The sequence below is a fragment of the Pholcus phalangioides genome, unplaced genomic scaffold, assembly GCF_987345545.1.
Source record: "Pholcus phalangioides strain wild (caught in Gottingen) unplaced genomic scaffold, Ppha-v1.0 ptg000039l_1, whole genome shotgun sequence".
Taxonomy (NCBI): Eukaryota; Metazoa; Arthropoda; class Arachnida; order Araneae; family Pholcidae; genus Pholcus; species Pholcus phalangioides.
In genome coordinates, this window is record NW_028301625.1 from 28482930 (window position 1) to 28504057 (window position 21128).

Sequence of the window (21128 nt, forward strand, 5' to 3'; positions counted from 1 at the left end):
TTCATTTTCATTCTGTTTCATACAATATAAAAAATACCTAAAATAATTGGTCTTACCCCAATTCAGTTTAATTTTTTAAAACGAAAATGCTGCATAATGGAATCATAAAATTTGTAGTTCGCGTCGCATTTTAATTTGTCGTACCTGAACTTACATAGTACAACCTTTGGAAGGGGCGGGGGGTGAGACACACTGAGATTGATTGGAGGCTCAAGAAATATGAGAAAAATTTAGATTTACCAACTTTTTTTTTCAAAAGCATTTTCAAATAACAGAAATGTATTAATATAGCAAAAAAGACATTTTTTGACATGTTTTTTTAAATCATTCAAAATTAAGATTTGTTAAAATTAATTGAATGTTTAAATTTTTTAAAATATTTTGAAAAATATTTAGTTTGTGATCGTCTTGGGTAAGCTGACCATATTTCCTCGAGAGAAATACGGGAATTTGAGATTCCAAATACGGGAAAATACGGGACATTGCCAATTATCGCCAAAAATGACACCAAAACCGAACAAAGTTGCGAAATGTTGTTGACATTACGGAAAAATCACAATTCCGGGAAATGAAGCATTACTGCAAATTGCAGTGGATTAAAATGGATTCCACGAAAAAAAAACGTTCACGAAGACAAATGTGGGAGATTAATATTCTTATTTATAGTTGTAATTATCAAATTATCATAATATAATTTATGAGTTGAAAAATAATTTCAATCTTTGACTTCAATAAAGAATAAAAATTCAAGTGGGCTTCGTGTAAAATACGGGAAAAACCGGGACGGCTAAAAAAACAGAAAATACCGGGACTGTCTCTGAAAATACGGGACGTATGGTCACCCTAGTCTTGGGGGCACCCCCTACGCCGTTAATGAGTGACCCGTAGAACGTGACAAATTCTATATGTGGCCTTCGAGCGTAGTAAAACATTGAAGACCCCTAGTTTAGATTTTCTTTCATGAGTCGCACAGGAAGTCGCTATATTGGTTACCTTGTATATCCCTCAAGAAAGAGGGAAATATCGCGTGATCCAAAATCCTCATACCTCCTCTGAGAATCCTACAGGTCATATGGTCATGATGCATAAAACCTATCATATGGTCACAAGTAACATTCAATAGTTGTAACATGCCTAAAATGTCAGTTACAGCCGACTCAAATGGTCGATTCGAGGACGGATTTTACCTGGTTCTGTTTTACATTCGGAAGAGTTCATGGAATATTCGTAGCTCAAGAAGATTAAAAGAAGTTTGCCATGTTCAATCTGAATAAATTCCTTCCCCGGAAATCTGATCAGGACAAGGTAAGTTTCGTTGTTTATTAAGAAACCATATCATTTTTATCTTTGTCCGCCCTAAGAGTATTTGCTGAAGGTCCATATTTTGTTCGTTCTTAATGTCATGATTTTTCAATTCATGTTTTATTGCAGTTTTAAATTTTGTTTGAGGTGATTTGAATCATATCGCTCTTCTACACATCTCCATTTGTTTCGTGGTTAGATTCATGACAAAGTGAAAAGGAACCTTGAAAATATGGGCTGTACAATTTGAACATGATCACAAAATTGTATTCACACTTTATTAAAGCAACAATTGATCACAAAATTATTTTTTATAGAAAGTATTTTTTTTTTTTGCATACTAGGGGTGGTCAATATGTGAGCCTTGTGTGGTCCTGCGAACATAATCTCTAACCAATTTTCTCCAAAATCTGTTGTAGCATGTACAGTCTCACCCTGTTATAGCAACCTCCAATGTTGCACCAATCCCATTAGTGCCAGAAGATTTCAGTCAGTAAATCTTCCATTTTTAGACATAACATGCATTAAACAGTGATTTGATATAACGTCAAACTGGTTATCAGAGATGCCACTGTACTTTAATTTTCCTGGGGACCCAGGGTATTCAAAAAATCGGAGTCCTTTTTGAGTGAAACTATCCTCTCGAAAAAAATTAAAATTATCTTGAAAAACTTATGTGCCCCATTCCCCATAATTCACTGGTATCTCTGATTTTTTTCCCCAGCATGCCCCACCTGCCATCACCTGCTTATATCTCTTCGTTGAGACAGAGCAGTGGGCAGAATTCAGCACCCCCTATAGTCCAGAGCCCGTGTGGGGATTAGGCCCACCTGCTCTCCCCCACCCTAGTTGCGGCCCTGAATCTATCCTCCAAATTGGTTTTTCATGGATTTAAAATTTAATGTATACATATTTGCATTGTAGGTCTGTGTGATTTTTGTGGCAAACAGAGCGTTTTTCAAAGGAATAGCCAACTCAAAATTGGAAAACCTTCGAAATTGTATTTTTAGCCGATTACCACTATGCAATCGCGGGTTCCAAAACCTGGATTTTCACCAAAGACAAAATCGAGGGGGTGTAGAGGACAATACAGCAGTGTTTCTCAACTGCCAGGCCCTGGCCTTAGTGAAACCGGGCCGTGAATGACTCATCGTTTAATTTTTTTCCCATTCATTTTCCATTAGTCGTGCTTATGACCGGGCCTTCCACTCGAAATACTCAATCAGGCCGCTGGCTTCCAAAGGTTGAGAACCACTGCAATACAGTACAGTATACGTAGTAGTAAAATCACTTTTTTAAGGTTGCACGCGATCGGGATAAGACTAAAGAATGGAAAAAATTTGGGGAGGGGGCTTTTCTCTCTCTACTTTTTTTATCTTGGAACTAGGAAAGAACATGTCCTGGAGGATGTGTGAACCAAATTTTTAAATGTGTCCTTTCCCAAAATTTCGGGTATTTGACGTGTTATAGCGCGTCAATGGCATCTCTGGGTTATAGCGCTGAATTTTGTGAAATAAATGGTGGCGTTAAATTGGGGTTTGACTGTAATTATCAAATTTCATAAAAAACAATGATTATGGAAGCTGTCAGTTCTCATAAATCAGCTAGTGAAGGCATTGGCGTACGCAAAGGTGGGGTTTGGGGTTCTAACCCCCTCAAGCTGAGATTCTAGTGTTATTTTGCTAGAAAAACCGTAAATCCCCCCCTTGAGAAGAAAAAAAATTGAAACCTCCCTTGAAAAAATTCTGTATACGCCTATGAGTGAAGAAGTCTCAAACAGTCTTTTGCATAACCTAAAAGTAAGAAAAAATTATGGGATGTGAATCGAGATAACCAACCACTTTTATGGCTTCCACATGTTATCATCTTTCCCACCATGACAGATCCATTGCTTATACCTACTATCCGGCTTTCAATAATTTATGTGTGTGTACACTGTGATAAAATGAGCTACTACATACTATTTAACCAGACATGTACCTTGTCCATATTCCTCTGCGGAACTTCTAACGAATTGGTACATGTTTTAATGTGTGTGTATGCATTGGTGTGCGCAAAAGAGGGGTTTTGGGGTTATAACCCCCTCTCAAGCAGAGATTATAGTGTCATTTTGAAGGAAAAAACTGAAACCACCCCCCCCCCCTTGAGAAAATTCTGCGTACGCCTATGTGTGTATGTATAGTGAACCTTCTGTGAAGTTTGTTTCTATGTAATGCTTGTTATATGTTTAGTGCTGCCATCTGCAATCAATTTTTTAAACTATGAGTTTTCCTCATCTCCTTGTGAGTGAAATGTAATGAATTAATAATTATACGGTTGTAGGCCTGTTGCTCTCTGCTGCGAGACTTTTTAATGGGGAGATCAGCTCGCGTTCACTCCTCGAAGTTGGGAACCGCAGAAACCATAAAATGGGCTGGAGCCCCATCTTGTTGATGGATAAAGTTCATACTTCCAGAGTCGCTAACACGAAGGAAGAGCTTATGGTTGCTAGATGACCTGTTAATACAGGATTCCTGGACATACATAATGTAGAGGACATGCATTTTATTACGGTTTTTGAGCAGAAATTCCTTCCTTTTTGTTCTTGGAAATTTTTGATGATTTCCAGAATTGTGGCAAAAATTTGGTTAGGAAATCTGGAATTTTTTTTTTTAACTTATTTAACTCACAAAGTGAAATAAAGAAGAATGCTTGCAGATGTTCTGCCTCAAAACTTTTGAAATTCTTCTCCAGACCCTTTTCTCTCTCTCTCTTTTTTTCCTTTCCTTCAATAACCAGGCTCATTTCATTTTTTTTCCAAGAATGCACATGGAACTACAGTGATTTCATTTTGAATGGGACAAGGTAGCCCTTAAGGTTCGTAGAATATACCGCCAGAGTCCTGTAATGGATTACTCCAGTAATAACATATTCTTACTCCCTTATAAATGCCCTTCCCGAATGGAACCATTCTCAATCTGAATGAGTCGCTGGAAAAGAAGCAAGTTTTACAGTTTTCTTTGTAATGATGGATTTGCAATGATAGTCCAGTAATGGCTCATGGTTGATAGCTAAATTTCCAGCATCGTTCATCACCAATTTCCCCTTCCTGAAATATCCCCTCTTATAACAGAAAAACTAACGTATAGTGAAGGTGCAACAGCATTAAAAACGCTTTGGAGCTTTTAGTGCTGTCTATACATAGAACAAATTGAAGTCACGCTATCAACGTTATGCATCTGAAACTATGACTTTCAACAAAAGAAAAAATTGTTTCTTCAAGTTATAAAAAATCTTATGCAAGGATGATGCCACTCTCCGCTACCATACGAAGGTTTTTTAACAACTGGCTGTTGTGAAGCTATATTTCGGAAAGAGAGAAAATTTAACTGCCCCTGCGGGGAATCGAACCCATGTCCTTTCACTTTCCGGGTAAACGCCCTAGACCACTAGACTACAGAGGCACCAAATCTCTCAATCTTCCCTTGGAGCTCGTGTACACTGAAAGGGACCGTGCACGGACGGCTGGACAAGACTCAGGCCAAGCTCACAACTGCTGATGCTGCCACCAGATGGCGACTTATACAAGGATGACGTCACTGTCCTTTTTAACAACTCGCTGTTGCGAAGATATATTTTTGAAGAGAGAAAATTCAGCAGTTGTTAAAAAACCTTTGTATGGTAGTGGAGAGTGACGTCATCCTTGTATAAGTCGCCATCTGGTGGCAGCGTCAGCAGTTGTGAGCTTGGCCTGAGTCTGGTCTGGCCATCTGTGTACAGTCCCTTTCAGTGTACGCAAGCTCCAAGGGAAGATTGAGAGATTCAGTGCCTCTGTAGCCTAGTGCGTTCACCCAGAAAGTGAAAGCACATGGGTTCGATTCCCCGCAGGGGCAGTTGAATTTTCTCTCTTTCCAAAATATATCTTCACAACAGCCAATTGTTAAAAAACCTTCATAAAAAATCGTATCCATAGTTATTCAAGAAAGTATATTGTAAGTCCTTTATTTCTTGTTTTTGTTTTTCTCTTTTTAAGTAAACAAATATTTCAGTATTTTTTTTTTTTTGGTAATTTGAGTTTTCAGTAATCTGAGGCAGCCTCTGTCCCATCTACCTCAGATTATCGAGACTTTATAATGCAGGGATTGGCAAATCCGAAGCACCAGGTTGCCATGGCGACTAAAAAATTGGCATTGCCACTTAAAATTTTCTATATGTGATTACTAGTTCTGGCAAAAGAAATATGCTTGGCTCCTGAAATATTTGGTAGGCGCCTAGATTTTTTCACAATTTGTCAAGCCCCGCTATAATATGTATGTATTATATGCTAGCTATTACGGATAGAAAGACTTCCATACATCACAAATAGAATTAAAATTATCTCACGAAAGCTGAACTTTAGAGCTAGCAAAACAAAATCTATTACAGAATTATAAGTGAAGTATTCAACTACTTAAAAGATTAATAGCCCTTTCTTCTCTTGAGGCCCATGCATTAAGATGGCACTGCATGTTGTAACAAGGGACTCCTGTGTATAGAACCAGCTGTTACCAATGACTTCGCTCACATGGATTTGGTAATCTGAAAATTGCTTGCCAGTGATATTAACGTTTGAACTTTTCATAATCCCCCTTGGGGGTTGAGTTTTCAGAAAGGTGTCATAGTGAGTCTCTACATTACAAAATGAAAATACAGACAAAATTTCTTATTTATAGCTTCAGCGGTTTTAGCTTGGCATTATTTCTCTATATAATCTTTGAGGCCTCCTCATAACTCTCTTAGGGGTCAAATTAAAAAAAAACAAACTGCTTAGTCTTTACGCTCATCATGAACTAAACTTACTGACCTAATTTCATATTCATAGCTTTAGCGGTTTCAGCTCTGTTGATGTGATTTCTCTATATAATGACGTGATATCTCTTTGTACCCTCTTATGGATCCCCTTAACGGTTGAATTTTGAAAAACCCCTTCTTAAGCCCTGTTTACATGGGAAATAGAAAAATCGGGTTTAAAACCCGCTTCAAGAATTTTCACCAATGACTGCTCTCCATTTCTTCCCTTATGAAGGAAAAAAGTTGTCAAGTGGGTGCTAGAGCTCCCGATGCTACCGCAATATTTGCACATGTGAACGGAGCTATAACGAGTTTGTCCATTATAATATAAAACTACTGACCAAATTTCATATTTATATCTTCAGCGGTTTTGGCTTGCTATCAGTCAGTCAGGACAAGTTATTTTCTGTGTGTAAATGATTGAATATTAAGTTTGTGAATAAGTTTTTGCATTTCGTTTAGCTATATCTTTCCAGTTTATTATGTATCCGCATTATTTTATAGTTTTAAAAAAATACTCATCAATATTTTGTGGGTATTTTATTTGCTTACTTTAATTCCTGTTTTTACTTTAGGGCCATTCCCGCTCTGACTCAAATGTGCCAAAAAACTCTGAGCAAATAGAAGAAAAAGATGGGCGGACTGCTGAGGTATAATTGTATTTGCTCAGTTATTGTTGTAATCTGCATCAACTTTCATTATCAATCTTGGAACAAATTACTGCATATGCGTGCATAACAGGCAGATTCATGGAATGGTTTACTTTAAAATTTTATATAAATTGCAGCAGTTGTCGATTTAATTATTTTTTAATTATACAAAGATTATGTACATATATGTGAAATTTAATTATAAACTGTATAATATTATTTACATACAGTTACAGACATTATTCTTATACTGCCTTTCATCCACAGCATCGTCACTCACTGCGCATGCGCATTCACACACACTTGCCAACTCGATTCCGGCTTGTGGCGCCATCTTTCTCACAATCAGTCATCCTGCAAATCTTCCGTCCCGGAAGATCTGTTTTTCTGAAACATCGACTTCATCATGCACTCGGCACAGCTGACGATCCTCGATGGTACTTCATAAGCACCGATCTCGTCGTATGCGTCTTTCACCTTGACTTTCGTCAGTGTGTCAAGGTTTCGACATTCTGACTGCATCTTCAAGTCCTCAAACCGAGACCCCTTGATCACGATCCAATCAGCAATGCAACACATTCTGCGATCTTCCGTCTTGAGTTTAACGTCTTCCGTCTTGAGTTTAACGTCTTCCTGTTTTCGTCAGTCACTTCGCTAACCTGTTTTTTAGATGTCCTCCGATGTTCCTTTATTCCCGCATCCTGAGGTATCAAAGCCTCACTCAAGAGTGTTTCAACTCTCATTTGCATTTCATCCATGCACTGTGATACAGTTCCATCAATGGCTTGATGTAACGAATCTTTCAATGCCGTCAGCAAATCCTCTTTCTCTCGTTCGAATTCAGCTTTCAGTAAATTCTCTTTTTCATCCAGTCTCAACATCAGCTCCATTTGGTGTCTTTTCGTCATCTCAGATAGTTCGTGTTTCAGGTGTTTAATGACGCGCTTGTCCTTCGGCTTAATCTGTTTCTTTCTCTCCCCTAATTTTTCTTTAATGTACTTGTTGCCTTTATGTCCCATGTCGACATTGTTTTCACTCACCGCAGCTGTCAACAGAACACAATTTGTTGATGCTGACGATTCCGCATCAGTCATATCGCTGTCTGTTAGGTGAGCGTTTTTTCTTTTGCTCACTGGCATTGGTTGGTTGTCTTGTAAACACACAATATGAGCGTACTTTACTGAAATCTCTGTGTCATCGCGTAAACCACTAACTTCAATGCCTCTCTCAGTGACGGAGATATTGATTTCACCTATAACATCAGCACCCATGACCATCTGATTGCAGAGGTTCTTTACAACATATACTTTCATGGAAACAGCTACTAAACAGTCTATCGATGAATATGTCAGCATAAAAAAACCTAAGGGAGAGACATTTTCTCCGGCTATTCCCATCAATGTTACACCATCAAAACACATACTGGGTGATTCTAATTCAGAGTGAAAAGATTGATTGATCATGGTTACGTCACTTCCCATATCAAGTAATGCTTCTACTTCTTTGTCCATGATCTTCACGATTTTTGTACAGTTATTTCTTTTACATTTACTTGGGACACTGACTGTTTTATTCACATCTTTTTGCGTGCAACCAATAGATTTGTGGCCGAACTTATTACACTTGAAGCAATTAATGCCACGCGAATTATTTTTACAGTCTTTTGAGAAATGATTTCTTTCTCCACAGTTGTACCATCTGATGCTAGCTTTTTGAACCACATCTGTTCTTGGCATCGGGGTGTAAGAAGGTCTTGGCTTGTTTCGGCGCTCACGTTGACACGCGGTCGAAGGTGTTGGATAGCGGTGCCCTCGACTATTGCTAGTTTTCAAGTCATCATACACTACCAACTTTGCCTCGAACTCTCTCACTGACGTTGCACCGTATAGCAAGATTTTGTGTTTGTCCTCTGGAATACCGTCTAGGACATACTCAATAATTGCAGCGTCTTCGATATTGCCACTATGAACAATTTCTTTCATATGCAAAAAATATTCATGAGCTGTCTTGTTTTTCAATTTCCTTTCAGATAACATCTTATGTATTTGAGCGCTGCTCAATTTTGAACCAAACTCAGCCAGGAGCGCATCTTTCAAGATCGCCCACAAGCTGATACCTCGCTCACACCTTTGATGAACAATTTTGCGAGACCTTTGAGTCGTTTCTTCGCGAACACAAACAAATGCAACTCCGGCCACCTGAAAATCTGAGCCATGTTTTCCAGTTCCTTGACAAATTTCTTGACTGGATAGGCATTTGTACCATCAAACGGCTGTATCGAGTCCTTGACATCTTTCAGATTCATGGCAAAGTTCATTGTGAAGCACTTGGAATCAGCAGAACCAGGTCTTGGAACTATCTATTTGTTGTCGTAATTTACCGGAAGCACAGTCTCTGACATCTGCTGTAATGCTGAGGTCAGTTTGCAAGTCTGAGTCATCATACATCATTGGCCATCTGGCTTTTCTTCGTCATTGGAAATGGAAACACTATAATGGTCGTCTTCTTCAATGTCAGATGCCTAAAGTTTCTGATTCAAACCATTCAAGTCCACTAGTTGATAAAACGTTTTTGGCAGTTGATCCTGTCTTACATCACAGTCTAGGCACAGGAAATTTGCAACCAGCAATTGATCTGTATCACTCCATTGCTCAACAATTAGTACCAGTCGATTTTTGTATTCCTCTGAGCCATGCTTGCACATAAAACCATTGAAATTCCTGCGTCTCTTTCGATTTCCCCTATCACCCTCAGACCTGAATACAAGTTCATGTAATTTCATAACAATCTTCGCAGACACACTCTTTATGTTAATATTAATTTGAGGGATTTCACCCAAACAAATCGATATTTTGTTCATCAGAAACTGATCAAAACGCACTCACCGTGAACACTTCAGAATCGTCGTCGTTGATTAGCATGTTTTGTCATCGAAATGCTGTTGCCGTTGTAGATCAGTCAGACTCGTCGTCATCGAATGGAAACCATCTCCGTTGAAAAGAATTGAAATCGTCTCCATTGAAAAGAATTGAAATCGTCATCATCATCTTGAAATGGCGTCATCACTAGAAAGAAACCATCATCGTCTTGAAATGGTGTCATCACTAGAAAGAAATTGTCATTGCCTTGAAATGGCGTCGTCACAAGAAGAAAGTGTTGTCGTCTTGAAATGGCGTCGTTAATGGAAGGAAACCGTCGTCATGAAAATCTCGGGAATGGTCGTCTTGGAAATCTCAGGAATAATCGGCTTAGGAACCGTCGTCAGCATTGAAATCCCGGCTGAGTCCCCAAATTTGTGAGATTTAATCATAAACTATATTATTATTTACATACAGTTACAGAGATTATTCTTATACCGTCTTTCGTCCACCGTTTCGTCACTCACTCTCCTCGTCCACTCACTGTGCCACTGTGCACATGCGCTCACACACACTTGCCAACTCGATTCCGGCATGGGGCGCCATCTTTCTCACGTATACAATACACACTATTGGCCTCAAGTGATTTCAATGTCCTTCCAGCAGGTCTGTAAGAGATACCTTGCTCTGCATGTTCTCTGAGTTACAGCCAATTTACCACCGAACCGGAATTTGAACCCAGGCCTGCACAGTCAGAGGCTAGCTCCTTAACCACTAGACTGCCTGGTGATTTAAGTTGAAATTTAATTTTAGCAAAAGAAAGAGAAAGTTAAAATTTAACTCTCTCTCTCTTTTTTGTTTCAAGTGCAGTAGCTGTTCAGTGAGATATTTGCTGAAAAAAACATTATTAGCATGTGTCTCATGCATTTTTGACAGAGTTTTTGTTTAACCCTTTAGAAGGTTTTTAAAATTTCCCTGATCTGCATTATAATTGCCACATTTGAAATTGCGAAACTTTCTCAAATTGCCACATATTTTAAGAAGTATTTTTTCTGACTGTGAGCAGATAAGTTTACTCCACCAGCAAGAAAATTTACTCCACCCATCGCTTTTATTTCCCTCAATATGATTCAAAAACACCTGCTATGACATGTGCTGCTTTGTAATAGGAAGAGAAATTCTTTTGGGGAAAATATATTTTTGTACTATTTATACTGAGTGTATATTTCTTTCTCTATTTTTCTTCTTACCTGAGATTGAACAAGAGCTGACTCCGCCCACTGCAGTTTATTTGTTGGAGGGGGATGGAAAACATGTTTTATCATAAAAACAGCTTCAATGTGTTTTAGAAGGCAAAATAATTTGGGGTGACAGAAATAAAGCAGATCAAGTTTGACAAGATATCTCAGGATTGCTACTGAAAGGGTTAATGAAACTTAAATTCAGATTTGAGGTTTATTTGTATACCTGAAATACTTCATAGCTGTATCAGATTGAGACTGAAGGAATTTGGAGGCTAATCTGTGTTGAAAATTTGTTCCAATGTGATAGTTCAAGTTCTTTCAGTGAGACAACTTAGTGGTTATGTGCAGTGTTGTTATTTAAAATTCTATCAATAATTGAATAGAAGGACAATATATAGTTTATACTTGGTCAGCTAGCATTTACAAAAGTAGAAGTTGGTAATGAGCATGAAGTGGCATGAGTTAATACTTAGAATTCCTTTTAACTGCACAGATTTATTTCCTCTCTTCAGAATGAGTAAAAGAAATTCTTTTATGAAACACTTCACCCTGGCACAGTTAAAAATGCCAAAACTTCCTTTTTTGGTTTAAGTAGCATTTACTACACCCATAAATAAGAATTATATTATTTGAAATGACATTCAAAGCATTTTGCACAAGAAGTTCCTGGACTGAAGCTGTAAAAGAAATATATTTGAAGAACTCAAACGCAGTAAGTTTTTGATGTAAAGTGAAAATACTGTATAATGATACTTTCTATAACGATGATTGTCTATAAAATGATATTACTTTCTGGTCCCAATTCACTTTTCATAATGTTAATGTATTTAATCTATGACGATAGGTTTTTGTTTCTCCTGTCCCTTGATCATCGTTATAAAGGCGTTTCACTATATTACCCTATTCTGTTTGCATACATTCTGGAGCATTTGCAAAGCTTGTCAAATGCTCTTTAGAAATCATTTTCTGGCTCATGTTCAGATGGCTGGTTAAAATGTCCATCATGTCAAGAACAGGTGCCAAATTGTGACTATTTTCATTTCCTGTTTCATTTTTGGGGAAAAAACTGCAGATAAAAAAAACAAGTATGATGAATAGGGTGTGTGGGATATCACCTTCACATTATGTTTGCAAAAATTCTCATTTCAAAACAAAATTTATTGGTACCCATTTATCTTCTTCTTATATCAGAAATGATAAGGCAAAAATTCTTGAGAGGAAAGAGCAATTAGCATAGTATGAGCATAGAATGAAAATGAAAAAATAAAAATATATAAAAAAATTGTAGGCCTAGATACAATTCATATGGCAGTATTTAGTATCCTTCATGCTCAACATTGGGCACCACCAGGGCCACAACTAGAAGATGCTTGGTCAGCCGGGGCAAGCACTCATTTAGGCTCCCCCCTGTAATGCTGAAGGAGAGGTGAAGGGTAAAATTTTCTGATCCAGCATCTGGGGTAGCAGGCAGTACCCCCCCTAGTTGTGGCCCTGGGCACCACATGAAATATTCTGGTAATTTTTTTGTATAGATAATTGTATTCTTTACCTTTGCTCAAATTTTTAACAATATAAACTCTTTGAATGTAATTATTTCATGGTTTTACAAAAAATAATTACTTATTTATTGAAAACCCTCAATTGTTTGAAATCCACCTATCCCGATTTCATGTAAATACTTCAAGAGTGCCATGTAAGACCCTGTCCAATGCATTTTAAAAATCTTGAGCAGACAACATCAACATTTTTGCCCTTACCTAACGTTTTAATCATGTGATTGTAGAAGCATAACAGAGATTGGTTGCTTACAACTTTTCCTTCCTGAAACCATGCTGGCTATCCAGCAGTATATCCTAGTGCCATCTATCTCACTCTAAACCGTCCCACCCGGGCACCATTTCCTGAAGTTAAGAGAGGCTACTAATGCCTCTACTTCAGCGCCTCATGCCACAGTGCATGAAATAAGGAAGGCAGGGTCATGTCTCCAGTGGTGTAGATGGTAGCATGCTTGCCTGATATGCAAGAGGGCCTGGGTTCGAGTCCCAGCAGAGACGTGATGACTTTTCTTTCCGAGTTCATCTCAGCAAAAATATCTGGAAAATATCTGTTTCCAGTATATCCTTACTCAACAGAGTATTCCATTATATCCTCCATCCACTTTCCATTTGCCTTTTTAATGGTAATTTCCAGAGTTACCAATGCGTAGAAGGATCAAACTTTTGTAAATTAATATTTGCATGATATTCTAATAAGTAAGAAATCAAATTAATTATTGTCCTAATTATCTGTTTCAAGTTTTTGAAATGAATGAAAATTTATCAATGAATGTTTTAAAACTCACAATTAAGGTTTGATTTTGGTTAAATTGATCTAATCCTTGGTTCTAGTTTTGAAGATAAAACTGATTTATATTTTTTAAATAGTTGAAAATTGATAGTGTGTGTGATTAATTAAAAAAATAGAATAAAATTAATTTAATTAATTCAAAATTCAAATAAAAGCTTGATAATTTCTTTACTTTGAATTTTTGAGTTGCATGTGAATAAAATATTTGAAAAATAAGTTGGTCCTTGGAGTTGAGCATTCTTTTTTTTTTCTTTTGTACCTGCAGATTATTTGTTAGTTTTAGCTTAAGAAAATAGATAAGGAAGTGAACATTGAATGTTTTCTTGTTTCAACTTCACTGTGAGTTATACCTTATTCTCTCTGAAGTATTCAGTATGGTTGTATAAAAGTAATCATTCATTTCATATTTTCTCAGGGATTTCTGTGTCCAACTTGTTATGCAGCTTTTCCAAATGATGTTCAACTGCAAAATCATTATGAAAGCAATCATTCTGAAGAGCTAGAAGGAACAGATGCAGAGGGAAGAGTATTAACATGTTCTACGTGTCGCATGAAATTTCGCAGTGAATTAGAATTGACATCTCATTTCTCTCGTCATCATGTTTCTGATAAAGATCAGGTACAGAATGAAAACAAATCTAGACCAGGCCCGTAGCCAGAAATTTTGCTCGGGGAGAGGGGAGGACCAAAGTGATACAACAATAAATTTGGCCATCTTTTTCCCTTTTTTTTTGGTCATTTTCTCACATTTCAGGGGGAACAGACCCCCCCCCCTCGCTACGGACTTGATCTAGGCAGTAATTTCAATAATATTGAAATTAGGTGATTGATAAAAATGTTTGAAAAATGCAACTACATGTTATATATATGCATTTTTTAAAAATATATTTCCACCTTTCAAATTTTTAATTTAAAGCAGACATTTATCATGAAAGAATTTCTTACAAAAAAATGTATAAAGTATATATAAACCATTGTTATGCTCTAAAGAACAGTCTAATAATTTTATTTCAATATACAGCATGCCCATAAAGTCCTTACCCAGGCCTTTTTCTTCTCAATCATTGGTTATAGAAAAATACTTTCAATTAGAAAAAAGTATTCAAATAATGTGCCCATTTCAGATGTATGGCTTTTCTTTTACAGGGGCTGTATATGCACTGAGATACTTGTGGAAGATATAAAAACTAAATTTGCAACTTTCAATTAGAAAGTTATTACCCTGCCCAAAAAAAAAATCCTGCTTCCAAGTGCAATATTAGCTGAGATATTTGAGTTCAAAACTGCTGAAAATTAAAGGAAGAATAGCATATATATAAAGAAACAGGCTTGTTTTATGCTTCATATGCTATACTTTCCCTCATTTTCAGCAATTTTTCAACTTAAATATCTTGGCTGATACATTGCACTTGGAAACATGAATTTTTTTTGTAAGGCTCAAGAGAGACAGGGAAACAACTTTCTAATTAGAAGTTGGAAGATAGGAGACCATAGAAAAGAAATCAAATTTTATATCTAAATACTCATTAAAATAAATGACATATTTAAAACGAACATTGAATGCTTTTCTAATTAAAAGTATGTTTCTATAACCAATGGTTGAGAAGAGAAAGGCCTGTGTAAAGTCTTTCTGGGCACACTGTGCATATACAGGGTGAATGTGGCCTAATCTGCCAAACAAAAGGGAGCGATTGACAAGCCTAAGTGGAACATAAAACTTCTTACCAACCCCTGTTCTATCTCAAATTATTTTCGAGTTATAGTGGGAGAATGTATTATGGAAGAAAAATGTGTCAAATCTGAAAAAACCCAAATTTGTAAATTTTGTGATAGACTTGAGGAAAATAAGCACATATTTGGACAGACTGGAAAAAATCATATAAGGTGACACTATTTTCATCAAAATATCTGGATTTAATGGCAAGCTTCAAGCGCTGAAAGATTGGCATATTAAATTGTCGCCAAAATCTGTAATCACTGATTCCATAAACACCCTTCTAGCTACAATTGTCAAACCTACCAAAAACTTGCCCATTCCACTAGCTTTTATAGATCCTGCAATAAACCACATCATTATCCTAGTTCGGGAGAAATGTAGCCTTTTCTTCGCAATACATCACTGAAATCTGCATTCGTTGAAGTAGATGTTCAATGAAAATTCAGAATTGACAGTTGCTTATTTTGCAGATGATTTGGTTTTGAAAAAAAAAAAATCCATGCAGTGACATTACCTCTATTAGGATATATGGATTTAATGGTGAGCTACAAGCCCCGAGAGATTAGTGAAGTGCAAAATCAAATTATTGCCAAAATCTAATGAAATGTCTACTTTGACAGATGTGACTAGAGCACCAATATGGGTAATTGCAGACTTTTTCAAAAGCTGTTGCAAAGGAAATTTTTTTTATAAATTTGACATTGTGGCCAGAACTGGCAAAAATTTGATTTTGAACTTTGCCAATCTTTCAGTGCTTGTAGCTCACTATTAAATTTTGATATTTTGATGGAAATGGGAAATTACCTGATAGGATTTTTTCTGTTCTTTTCAAATGTGTGCTTGCTTTGGATATAGGTCTTTCAGAAATTTCACAAATTCATGTTTTTTCAGATGTGGTATATAGTTTTAAATTTCAAAATTAACTTTCTATATGGACATCCTGTCTTCAAAAACCTAATTAGAAAGTTGTTGCCCTGTCTCTCATGAGGCCAACAAAAAAGTTCCACATTTCTAAGTGCTATACTCACTAAAATATTTGAATTCAAAAATCTGAAAAGTTGGAAAAGAACAGCACAAATTTGTTAATTGATGCTGTTATTTCCAAATTTTGGACAGACAATGCTTCTTTACCTCATTTATGTTGTTTTTCCTCCAACTTCTCTCTGATGTTTGAATTCAGATATTTCAGTTAATTAGAATGCACCAAAATTTAAAAATGCACTTAGAAACGTGGAATTTTTTTTGTTTGAAGAGACTGGGCAACAACTTTCTAATGAAGTTTTTGGGGATAGGGTGACCGTAAAAGAAGTTAATTTTTATATTTTAATAGCTATATAACTCCCAGCATGAAAGATGTATCTGAGTTCTACACGTTATTTAGATACTTTTTATAATTGGATGTATGCTTCTAAGATCAACGGTTCACCAGTAAAATGGGACAAGGGGAATTATGTAATTACCTGTATTCAGTAGAGTCTCACTTATCCGACATAAACAGGTTGGCAGAACGTCGGATAAACAAAAATGTCAGATAATAGGGAATTGTTAAGAAAAAACCTATTAAACATCAAACTGTTATAATTACAGAATGTTCTGTAGTTAAATGCAGTACTTAAAAAATCAGTCCTGTGATGATTTAAAGAAATTTTTGCAGCATCGTTATGTTGATTCCTGTAGCTTCTACTCAATGTATTTAATTGCAGTATCTGAAGCCTTAACTCGGTCGTTATTTGAAATTCAATGAGGCTCAACAGTTGGTGCTTCATCCTTTTTCTTTTTTTTTTTCGGTGGGACTTCGGATAATACAGAATGTCAGATAAGTGAAGGTCAAATAAACGAGACTCTACTGTGTATATATATACAGGTTTCGAAAAGGTTGAAGACTAGTTAGTGTCTCTTTCAGTGTCACTTCTACAAATTTTCAATTAGAAAATTCTTTAGAAAATGAAGGTAAACACTGAGATTCAAATCTTTAAATGTCTTCCTTAAAAATTAAACCAAGTGCATTTATTAGCAGACTTGAAAGAAAAACTGATTCACAGAAAGCTGTGAGAAGTGTTTTGGATATTCAGATTAACTAATATAAATTCTCAATCTAAATCAAATCTAGAAACTTGAGGAGTCATTTCACTCTTCCTATTAATCGAAGAGAATTTCAATACAAATCTGGTCAAAAAATAAGTGTTGAGATACAGAATGACTTCATTAAAATAATGCCATGATAAAAGCATTCTGTAATTTGTGCTAAAAGCAGTCCAACAAAGCATTCAAGTGTGTGTATTTTTTATTATTCTGATAGTGTGCTAGAAAAGCCAGTTTAGATTGAAATAGTTTTTTACTTATTTATATATATATATTTTCTCTCTGCTCTTTCTGCCAGAAGCATTTTTCTCATATAGGGAAGACTGAATTATACTCTTTAGAACCTGATCACTGAAATCTAAATATAACAAACTACACTGTTAATGATTTTATTTCTGCTACTCATGTGAAATCATTTACAAATGACAAAACTGTGTGCAGTTAATTCATTCAGCATAAGAATGAAATCTCTAGGAATAACTTGAGAATTTGGAAAGCATTGATACATTTTTACAATACTTTGTGACTACACAAGGCTCAAGTACTGTTCATTCTAGTCCTCATTACTGCACAATCACCTGTCAAGCTAGAAAACAATATTCTGGTGTTTTCAGGATCACAATTTTGCAAATCCTATTAAACATCAAATGTTATACACATTATATTACACCAATTGATATCAAGGGCCCCATGTCTATACCAAACAGAACATGAAAGACACAAAATTAATATTTTGTATTGCTAAAATTGCTGGATGTCCTTGATAGAGTTCATAAAGTGTAATATGCAGCATATGTTCTTCAGACACTGCCATGTGTTCTTTTCTCAGGGTGAAATTGAAATTTTGAGGATGCAAGTACAAGCTCTGTTAGAAGGAAAAGCCTTGTGTAAGTTTTTCCAATTTTTTAATTAAAAGTTTAAGATAATTTAAGTTTAAAAAATTTCTGAAATTTTTGTTGGAAACACTAATTGCTCCCATCTCAAATAGACTTGAGTAGGTGGCTGATACAGTTATTGACAACTTGCAATTTTTAAGGGGGAAATATTTATTACATACAATTTCATAATTCTGTGGCTATAATTTCTGTTGAAGAATCTACAGTTAAACGAATAATATTTTGTTTGAATAAAACCATAAAGCAGTTGGATATGACAGAATTTCCCCCAAAATGCTTAAAATGGTTTATAAATATCATACTCGTTTTATTACATATATTATCAATAGTTCTCTCACAGAAGGTGTTTTTATAGAGAAACTTAAAATGCTCTTGTTATCCCTGTTTATACAAATGGAAACAAAAATGAATTAAATAATTATTGCCCGATTTTAATTCTTCCAATAATGTCTAAAGTTGTGGAAAGTGTGATTAAAACGAAAATAATAGATTTCTTAAATACAAATTCGTACTTTTCAGCTCCTCAGTACGGCTTTTTACGAAATAGAAATACAGAAATTACTATTTTAAAACTAATGGAAAACATCCATAAAAATATAAACGAAGGTAATAAAACACTGACTATATTCTTAGATTTAAAGAAAGCTTTTGATAGTGTCGATCGCAAAATTCTTCTGAATAAAATTTACTGTGCCGGTTTCAGAGGTACTGTGTATAATTGGTTAAAAAGTTATCTTGTAAACAGAATGAAAGCTGTGAAAATTGGGAATATGGTTAGTGGTTTTAAATATATAAATAAAGGTATTCCTCAAGGATCAGTTCTTGGCCCCATATTGTTTTTAATTTTTGTTAATAATTTAAAGTATTTTCAACTAAATTGACATTTAATCAGCTACGCAGATGGCACAGCCATAACCATAACAGCAGAAAATTATGATGTTTTGAAAAACCATGCAGAAGCAAATCTGTATAAAATAAATATCTGGCCAAATAGTAATAAAGTGGCCTTGAATCTTAAAACTAAATATATCAACTTTCAACTGTATAATGACGACAAAGAACAACTGCCATTGCAGTGTCACAATTCAGTTTGCTCTTTTCATCATTGTGTATGCCCCACGATCTCTGAGATTGATGAAATGAAATACCTTGGAATTATGTTAAATATAAATCTTAAATGGAAATCACACGTTATTGAATCAGTAATAAACTAAAATATATCACACAATATTAGATTTTGCCATCTGAAAAACATAATTTCAAGTGAATTTCTCTGTATGTTTTATTTTGCATGGGTTTTTTCTACTTTAGAATATGGTATGCAAACGAATAATTTAAAGAAAACCGTCAATATTCTTATTCTTCAAATATTGATTATAATGTTGACATTATAGATTTGATATACATAAACTTCATTTATATCGAACCTTACTGTTTCTACAAAAAAAAAACCCTACGTGGTTCATTTTGCGACACACTTTCATAAAAACAAGACAATATGGAATTCAATATGAGATCATAAAACCTAAAAAGACACTCATTCAGAAACAATTTTTATATTTAGCACCAAGATCTTATAACACATTAAGTAATGATATAAAATTCGAAAGAAACATAAACCGCTTTAAAAACTGCTTGTAGATTATATTAACTCCTTATAATGCAATTCTAAAATATTTTTAAACCTAAACTCAAAATTCTAAAGAAGCATCAATATATGCCAAGTGTTTAAACAAGTTTGTTTTGTCTCTCTTACGCTTCTATGTACTAAAAAAAGTAAGAAGCGCCATTGGATAAAAATACTAATTACTAATAAACAAAGTACTGTACCTATTGTTTGATCAACTTGTATCATTTATGTGTATTTATAATGCTGAGTATAGTGTTTCAATAGCATGTGTTTGCCAACATTGAAATTATTTGTAGTTCGACCCTGGACAGATCACATATAGATTTCTTGGGTCTAATATGGATAGATGCATTGGTTTTCTCCCCCTCCCATTGTGTTTGTTTTTCCCTTATTCATGTTTTATTTCCCCCTCCTCTGTTTTTTATGTTTTATGTCAATAAATTCTAAAAATTAAACTTTTCTCTCTCTCTCTCGCTCATATGAATAAGTATATCTCTGACTTATCAGTTCAGTTTCAGGGTTTAAATAAACTCACACTCCCACCCATTGTGTCTCAATTTTTTATATATCAGTATAAATGCTGAAGTACAGTAGGTACTGTAGTAGTACCTGTTTATATTGAGCCCATATTTATCGAGAGTCTGGATATAATGAGAAAATTAATGTATTCATTTTGGCACAATATTAGTTGTTTAAAAATGCATAAAGTTGAATCGAGACCAAATTTTGGCAAACTATAAATGAGAGTCGCATGAACATATGTCGGAGAGTGTGACCTGATAGTAGGATAGAAAGCATTTTTGAACAGGCAGACAATCATTGTAATAATGCTTGCCAATTGTCAAATCATCAGGATTACTCATTTGTTTCTCTTTATTTGAGAAGTGGATGCTCTCAATTTTTCCCGTAAAGTTGTTTTTTTTGCGTCGAATGTAGAAAGTTCACAGAAATAGCTACCTTACAAGATATACGGAAGACTGGATGTTGTGAAGATATTTATTATTTGAGATGTTAACATCTCAAATAATAAATATCTTCACAACATCCAGTCTTCCGTATATCTTGTATTAACAAGTGGAGAGCGACATTCATGTCATATATAATAGCTACCTTGTTTGTTCTTGTTAATAGATTTAAAAAGAAAATGATGTAAGTGGTTTTCAGTTGTGTAGACTTTATGGTATGACTATTTTCAATAGTCCAGTGCTTCATTTTTTATGTATATATATATTAGACAACATATGTACATTCAAATGCAATATAGCCCAAATCAGGGTTTAAGCTACGGTCGCATTTTCCGCAAAATGCGAAAGAAAATCGCAGAATGCGAAAAAAGTAGTAGCCACTTTTGCAAAAATACGTACACGAGGTACACAACGAGTAGACATCCAACCATCAATCATTACATTAGGGGTCATTCAAGTATTACGTCAGCATCGGGGGGGGGGTTCGGATTTGGTGACTTTTGATGACAAGGGGGGAGGGGTTTCAAGGTTGCTGACGTCATCAACCACCCTTTTTGAAGGTATGAAATATTCTAAGCTGCTGACGAAATTTTGCTGTCAAGGGGTGGAGGGGTCAAAAATGGCTAAAA

General features: G+C 35.4%; 1 protein-coding gene and 1 non-coding gene across 2 annotated transcripts in view; both read left to right on the forward strand.

The window, feature by feature from the left end:
• Positions 1-1141: 1141 nt before the first annotated feature.
• LOC149065791 (uncharacterized) overlaps positions 1142-21128 on the forward strand; it is a 141059-nt gene continuing 121072 nt past the window's right edge. Inside the window, exons 1-4 of the mRNA XM_089253924.1 lie at positions 1142-1305; positions 6687-6761; positions 13625-13828; positions 17838-17895. Coding sequence (XP_089110050.1) covers positions 1258-1305; positions 6687-6761; positions 13625-13828; positions 17838-17895 — 385 coding nt within the window. The 5' untranslated portion in view covers positions 1142-1257. The remainder of the gene's footprint in view (positions 1306-6686; positions 6762-13624; positions 13829-17837; positions 17896-21128) is intronic.
• On the forward strand, positions 12844-12917 carry TRNAI-GAU (transfer RNA isoleucine (anticodon GAU)). Its single transcript has one exon. It is a non-coding gene; the product is annotated as a tRNA-Ile (tRNA).